Consider the following 7,864-nt stretch of genomic DNA (forward strand, 5'->3'; position numbering starts at 1 on the left):
CTGAAGCGTGACCCTGCCACAGGCACCTCCCTGGGCCCCACCTTGCCCTTTCCGACATATATGTTACCAGCTTTGGCCGGGTGCGGAGGACACAGGCTCACACGGTCTGCTGGGATCCCTGGATGGAGCGGCCAAGGCACCAGGGCATGGCGAAGAACACGTACATGCGCTGGCGGCTCCCACTTGTATGCCTCCTCTGGGAGGTGGCCATGATCGTCCTCTTCGGGGTCTTCGTGCGCTTCAGCCCTGAAGCTGATGCACACTGGGAGGAAGAGAAGCAAGAGATGAACCTGACCAGTGACATAGAGAATGATTTCTACTTCCGATATCCCTGTGAGTATTCAGGAGGCCTAGTCCTGGTGCTGGCTGGTCCCCATCCCAACCCATCCCATCCCATCCCAACCCATCCCATCCCATCCTGTCCCATCCCGTCCCATCCCATCCTATTCCATCCCATCCCATGGCAGAGGCTTTCAGAGGCAACATCTCCACTGATTGCTGGGAAGTCGAGCTCTTGCCTTGATGCTGGTTTGGAGTACACCAAAGAGCAAGAGAAAAGCCCTGTGGCCCTCCAGTACTCTCGCAGCTCTGTCAGCAGGGTACTGTGACACCAGTGCGTGATGCCTTTTTTCCAGAAATAGGGCTGACGCGTTTCCAGCACCCTGCAAGTTTCAGCTTGCTGCCCCCTCCCTCAGCTCTGGATCAGAGCAAGCTTTTCTGTGCATACGGAGGAACTGCTGTCGAGATCTGGTGACATCTTCCTCCCCTTCCTACATCCTCCCCCTCACTAGTAAATTACCCTTTAGCTACTGGTGTTTCGCTGCCGGAGTCCTTGCTGCAGTCCTTCGCTAGGGGTTATTCAGGTGGTTAAAGCCCTTCTGGCCAGGTGGTGCCTTTGGCCGGCTTTGATCTCCAGGGCTGGTCATCTCTGTGAGCCCTTCAGAAGAGGCTGCTTCTGTAGGCAATTGTTTCCAAGGAAGCGACAGGCCTGAGTCACGCATGCATTTAGAACATTTCCTTTAAAAACACCTGCTAAATCAAAGCCGCTATAGAAATCTGTAGCTGCTGAGGCTTAGCTAGTTCAGGGAAGGATTTGCTTACAGAAACCCACTGCTCAGCTGGCCTCCGGGTTAGCGTGTGGCCGTGGCTGCCCTGGGCAGTCCCTCGAGATCTGCCCTTGGGACTAACCCTGCATGGGTTGGCACGGAGCAGCAGCAGTGCCTGAGGGCTGCTCCTAACAGTGATGTGCTGGGTGGACATCAGGGGTTCAAGAGAGAACTTGTAGGAGCTAAGGACATGGCATCTCTTCTGTCCTCATATCCCACCCCTGCTCTGTAGCACCAAATATTCCCCCTCAAAATGGCTGCATGGATTCACAGAACTAAATCAATCTCAGAGCAGCTGCTTAGCTCACTTTATACCTGAATTACACCGCTGTTTCAGACCTGGGGAATGACTCACGTACCCTGAAGCACAGCTGGATTTTCTCCATTATTGAATCAGAAATATTCTTTCTCTGCAAAGATGGACCAACATGGTGAAGCGGCCAAGCCCTGGCACATTGATCCGTGGGCATCCAGCGCTGCTCAGAAGAGAGTGCCATGGCTGAACACTCTAGGATTGCTTTTAACATGTCTGCTACCACTGCTGTCCAGAGGACCTGAGTGACAAACTGGCAGGTCCTCCTAGCCCAGAGGTGACTGGGAAGGCAGGCAGAGGGAAGCCTGTGCTCAACTGTGCCAGTGGTGCCCACTGCCCGGTCCAGTCAGTGCGACAATTCCTTCTCACTTTGAATCACACATTGATGTTCCCTAATGAGTGACTCTTCTGCTCTCTGGGGAAAAGAAACGCGATTCTTCAGCACTGGGAGCACTCCCAAAGCCCAAACACTTTCTCTGGGTAGCGATGGCAATTGTCCTCCCACAAAAGCTGGGTCTCAAAACCTTTAGGGCGTAGCAACACCTGGGCTGCCTCTGAGTAATGCCAACGTTATTCTTCCCATGGAAAACAAATGCAAGGGTTAGAAGAAGGCTTTAGGCTGGGTGCGGGTTGAAGAAAGCCCTGCTCTTCCTCCTGGGTTTGCACAGAGTCCAACACACAGGGCACACCGTCCGCAGCATTAACTCTGACCTCTGCGTCCGTGTATTTCTGATTTTAGGACAAATGCAGATGGCAGCAGATAATTCTAGCTGTGCATGGTGCTGCTTACACTGGTGTAGAACCAGAGTTGGTAAGACTGGACTTTAGGACATGCGGAGAAGTGCATTTGAAGTCACCTCTGCTGAACAGTGCCTGATCTTGTTTCCTTCCTTTTTATTTTAATAGTGATTTCTTAGGCATGGGGGTCATTTTTGAAAAACAAGCAGATTAACTTGTCTCTATATCATTGCAATACATTGCTGGAGCCTGTCCAAATGCTTGTCCAAGCTGCAAGATCTTGTAAAGCACCAAAGGACAAAAGCCATGGCTTCTGCAGAGCTACACCTCACCCTCACCACATCCTCACACAGCCCTTAGTGGAAGCAGCAGATACAATCCCACTGTCCCTGCAGGAGCGGATCTAGGGCTGCTGGGTTTCAGCACAAGGTTAGAGTAGAGCAGGTTCTCAATCACCACATTTCCTTCGCCCTGAGCTGGTTATAACATTGCTGGTTATAGTGGCTATAATGGTTTGTGCAGAACTTGCTCCATCGCTGTTGTGTTTACCTGTTCTACAGTGGGCGTTTGCTGGTGGGAGTGTCCCAAGGGGACCCCAGCCTTGGGTCTCCTGCTCCTTTCATGGGCAGTGGCCTCCAGCGTGAGGGGTTGTGTGGTTTGGTTTGTAAGTACGCAGCGTTTCAGCTCACTTAATCACAAAGCGATGCTTATCTGATGGAAACGTACAGCAGGTTTACTGCACCGAGAAGTTCTTTCGAGAGGTCTGGTTTCCCCCGGGGAAGGGCATCTGAGGGGCTTGAGTAAGCAGGTCTGGGCATTTGTGGGAAGAACTGGGTCCCTCTGGTTTAAGCACTCAGAATCTCACAAGGTGGGATCCTGGTCTCAAGGGTATTTTGCCACTATTTCAGCGGCATTTAGAAATGTATCTGTAAACTTCCCTTGCTGTTGTACTCTTCTTGCTCTGAGCCATCACCTGCTTGGATGGACCTACTCAAAATGACCACTCACGCATTTGTAACAAAAATTCACTGTTCATTTTACATGACGTTTTCTGAGCTTTTTACAAAATAGGAAAAACCAATCTAATAGAAAAATGTTTTCCTTTCTACTCTCCGTTAGTCTCTGGTCTTGCACACAGCTTTTAATAAACATGGTTTATTTTCAAGACTGAGCCTTTAAACCAAAAGCTGGTTTCAAAAGCTGAGCTATTTTCAGACTTAGAAATGCAGGGTCATGGGACAAACACGCATTGTTTCTTGAATTTCCCCCCGAATGCCACCTATGTTGTTGGTTTCCTTTCACCAGCAAATTCAAATGGCACCCACAGCCCTGCTGTCCCACAGGGCTGACAGTCTCTTCCCTCTGCACAGCTTTCCAGGACGTCCACGTGATGATCTTTGTAGGCTTTGGCTTCCTCATGACATTCCTCAAGCGTTACGGATTCGGAGCCGTGGGTTTCAATTTCCTGCTTGCTGCCTTTGGGATCCAGTGGGCTCTCCTGATGCAAGGCTGGTTCCACTCTTTCAAGAGTGGGAAGATCCTCATTGGAGTGGAGAAGTAAGGAGGAGCTGGGGTGTGGAACACCACCTCTCTACTGGCCAGTGGAAGTGCTGGGATGGGAGTCAAGCAGCTGGCAGTGCCCATCCCTCTGTTATGTACAAATGAGTCTCTAAAATGTTGTCTCCCCTCCGCACACCTCCCCTTGCCTTCCACCTTTCAGCCCAAAGGTACCTGCCATTATGGTGGAACTGCTCAGAGGGAAATGTGAGACGAGCATCACCCCTTAGTCCCCACCCAAGTACCATGGACACCAGAGCTGAGAACTCATATGATCCAAATCATTTAAATAATTTGGGGAAATTACCTTTCTTGGATAGTATGTAAGAGTGGGAGAGAGGTCAGTGGGAAATCCAGGGCTGTCTTCTAGTCACTTATTCATCTTCAGGTGGGATTGCTAGAGCTGGGGGCGGGTGAGGGTGAGTTACAGAAGAGTATTTCCTTATTAAACCACATTTTTCCTTCCCCCTTTCCAGCCTGATCAACGCTGATTTCTGCGTGGGCTCTGTGTGCATTGCCTTTGGGGCCATCCTGGGCAAAAGCAGCCCCATACAGCTCCTTGTCATGACTTTGTTTCAAGTCACACTCTTTGCAGTGAATGAGTACATCCTCCTCAACCTGCTTCACGTAAGGCTTTAGGCAGTACCCACTTGGTTCTGCTCCTTCCTCTCCACGTCTCTCCAAATTGTCTTCCTCGGCTACAGCTCCACCAAGCCACTGCCTTCATAAGCATTTGAAATGCAAGAATTCAGGCAGGAAAAGTTGACAGATTATGAAGGAGAGGGTCAACGGGTGGTAATTCCCTGAGAAGGGAGATCTTCTGGGGTTTTACACACAAGCCTGGCAACTCAAAAGCACTCTGTCCCTCTGCCGTGGTTCCCGAGGCAGATGAGGAGTCTTAGCACAAAGGACCAGTCACTCTCTTTGTGCCTGAGACTTCATCTGTTTACCCTGTGGAATATGGGTGTTGTAGAAGGAAATCAAGGGACAAAGGGGACAAGATGTCTGCTGACAGAGGCAGGGTTCCTGCCCTCTGAGAGAGGCCTTGGAGGGCCAGGGAGCAAATGAGCTCCCAGAAGGCCTGAGTGCCAGCCTGGCTATTGCTGCAACCCGCTTGCCGTTGGCACAGGTCAGAAACTGCCCTCTGCCTTGATGCCCTCCAAGGGGAAGCTCAGAGGAATGCCATGGCCACGCACAGGACAAAGTGAGCAGGATAGACAGGACCAGAGCAGTTTTGTCCACCTCTCCCCATGTCTGGAGTGCAGGCTAGAAGGACAAGTAGGCAGACAAGCTGGGTGTGATGCAAACCAGACTTCAACTCCAGAACCAGTCGTGATTGCAGAAGCAAACCTCTGCTTTCCCATGGTTGCAGGTTAAGGACGCGGGGGGCTCCATGACCATTCACACCTTCGGAGCCTACTTTGGCCTCACGGTGACACGCATCCTGTACAGACCCAACCTGGAGCAGAGCAAGGACAAGCAGGGCTCCGTGTATCACTCTGACCTCTTTGCTATGATCGGTGAGTCAGCCCGCACCTCAGGCCTGCTGGTACATATGGACCACTCGGCTGGAGAGGGCTGGTCCCTCCCAAACTGAAGCCAGGAGCTGAGAAGCTCTGTATCTTGGTCTTCCATCTCTCAGAGCTGAGCAGCTCCCCTCATGCCACAGCTGGGCTGTGATGGTGCCTGGGAAGACAAGGATGCATTTTGGTTCCCCCTCTCTGCCAGCCCCTCCTGATGATGGTCCCATCATGGGAGGTGCAGCTCTGGAGCAGCAAGACTACGGGATTTAACTTACTCCTGTGCAGGAAGATCTTCTTCAGAGCTTTTTTCAGTCCCTGTATTCTCTCTTTTCCCTTTCTCTTCTTCACCCCCTCCTCTCCATCCCACCAGGTACCCTGTATCTATGGATGTACTGGCCCAGTTTTAACTCAGCAATCTCTGATCATGGGGATGCCCAGCACCGAGCTGCCATTAACACCTACTGCTCGCTGGCCGCTTGTGTCCTCACCACAGTGGCCTTCTCCAGCATGCTGCAGAAGAAAGGCAAGCTTGACATGGTGAGCTGGGAGAAGAGAGCCCTGTGCTGCCCATGGGGTTGATCAAGGGTCCGGGAAACAACCAGCACCTGTCCTTTGATGAACAGATACTGGGGTTCAGGGTATGATGGTGAAACCAGCACCCAGGTGGAAACCCAGAGGCTCTATTGAATAAGCAAGTGGGAGCGAGTCCTGCAGCGCCTGAGGTGCAGGCTGATGCCCTGCTCCTGGTGGGCCTAGCTCACAGCAAGGACTGGGCTTGCTCTGCCCAGAGAGCTACTGGTGGGCGTGTTGCAGAGCCATGTTTGGCAGCACTCTGCAGCAAGCCAGGCAGGGCCTGCACGGCAGCTCGTGAGCAACCGGGGGGCTGACTTGTACGTGTTATGTGTGTGGGTGACATGTCTCTGTGACAGCAGAGCTTGCGTGACACATGGGTGAGACAATTTCCATCTCATCACAACTCCCCACCCAGATTTGTGGATGCAAAGAACGTGTGTGGTACGGGAGTGGGAGTCTATGTGCGCCTGTGCTACAGACAGAGGCTGTCTGTTCTTCTCTCGCTTTTCACCAACAAGCAGGAAAATGGGCCCTGATTCTTGCTCTGGAAACATTTGCAGAGCTGATTCTCCCCCTTTGCCACTTGCACCATCCCCGAGCAATTTCAGTCTCTCCAAGATGCCAAGCCAGGGCGGTTACCTCTGCAGGTGCACATCCAGAACGCAACGCTGGCGGGTGGCGTGGCCGTGGGCACCAGTGCGGAGATGATGCTGACGCCATACGGCTCCCTCATTGTCGGGTTCATCTGTGGCATCGTGTCCACGGTGGGGTATGTCTACCTCACGGTGAGTGCTGCTCTAGGGGCCTGCAGCTCTGGTCCCGCTAAGGAGACCAGAAATGGGTTCACTTCCCTTTGAGTGTTCCTGCTTTCCACCATCCCTTACATAGATACACTTCTGACTCCATTTTACTTCCCCAAAGTACCCAGGGAGGTTCAGGAGAGTGTTTGGAGAATATATTGTTGTTTTATCTTGATCTTGGCTAACATCTTTGTCTACAAGCCCTTAGCCCTTTAGTGGGGACACAATATTACTCTCCCTTCTCTGCACATCTCAGTCCTCCAAGGAAGGAACTAATACTTTTCTGTGCTCATGTCTCTGATCTCTTTCTACCTGCCTTCCCCTCAGCCTTTTTTGGAGTCCAGGTTGCACATCCAGGACACATGCGGCATCCACAATCTCCACGCCATGCCAGGCCTTATTGGGGGCATTGTGGGGGCCGTCACTGCAGCTGCAGCCACGGAGGATGTATATGGAAAGGAAGGGTAAGACAGCTTGAAAATCTTCCATGAGAATAGATTTTACCTGGGGCTACTTGGGCTGGAAGCACAGAGCAATTAATAGCCCTTGTTAATTGTCCAGAGTTGCCTTTTTCCTCCTCAAAAACACGGGGTGTACGGACTGAGTCAGCCTTACTGAAGGGTATAAGACTCACCTCTTGCAGCTGACTTCTGGCCTCAAAGAGAGAGCCACAGCCCAACTGCTTGGCATTGTTCTGAGGCACAGGGAGTGGGAAGTGCTCCTCTCCATTCCTGCGTTGTTTTGGGGCGTCAGGTAAGCCTGGAGGTCTGAAACACAAATGGAATGTTTATATTTTGGGCTCCTCCTAGGTAAAGCTTTGCCAGGGGCCAGAGGAAGGAAGCGAGTGGTGTTTTGTGTCATTGAGACACTCCTGGTCCGTTGCAGAAGAGGGATGGGGCTGGGGAGGAGTCCCTGGGGGAGCAGAGCATCACCGCTCCTCCAAAGCTGGGGAAGATCTCTCGCCAGGAGCAATCCCTGCCATTTCTGCCCTCGGCAGGTTTATCAAGGCGTTTGACTTCACTGGCGCATACCGGACACGGACGCCCAGTGTCCAAGGAGGGTTCCAGGCGGCCGGCATTGTGGTGTCTCTGGTGATGGCTCTTGCCGGAGGGGCCCTTGTGGGTAAGCAGGAGGCGAGCATGGAGAGGGGAGGGTTGACCCCAGCCTGTGGCTGAAACGGAGGCGTCCATGTGCTCCTGCCCGAGGCTGAATGCGTCCTTCCTGCTTGCGTTGCGGGGGCTGCAGCCCCCGGCC

General features: G+C 52.4%; 1 protein-coding gene across 1 annotated transcript; it reads left to right on the forward strand.

Annotated features, from left to right (window-relative positions):
- Positions 1–96: 96 nt before the first annotated feature.
- RHCG (Rh family, C glycoprotein) lies at positions 97–7,732 on the forward strand (the record flags this gene model as incomplete). Its single annotated transcript, XM_010145086.1, has 8 exons — positions 97–333; positions 3,528–3,714; positions 4,191–4,341; positions 5,087–5,234; positions 5,608–5,774; positions 6,458–6,595; positions 6,938–7,074; positions 7,608–7,732. Coding segments are annotated over exons 1-8 (1,264 nt in total), but the record flags the coding sequence as incomplete, so codon positions are not given.
- Positions 7,733–7,864: the final 132 nt, after the last annotated feature.

The sequence above is a fragment of the Buceros rhinoceros genome, unplaced genomic scaffold (assembly GCF_000710305.1).
Source record: "Buceros rhinoceros silvestris isolate BGI_N320 unplaced genomic scaffold, ASM71030v1 scaffold22851, whole genome shotgun sequence".
Taxonomy (NCBI): Eukaryota; Metazoa; Chordata; class Aves; order Bucerotiformes; family Bucerotidae; genus Buceros; species Buceros rhinoceros.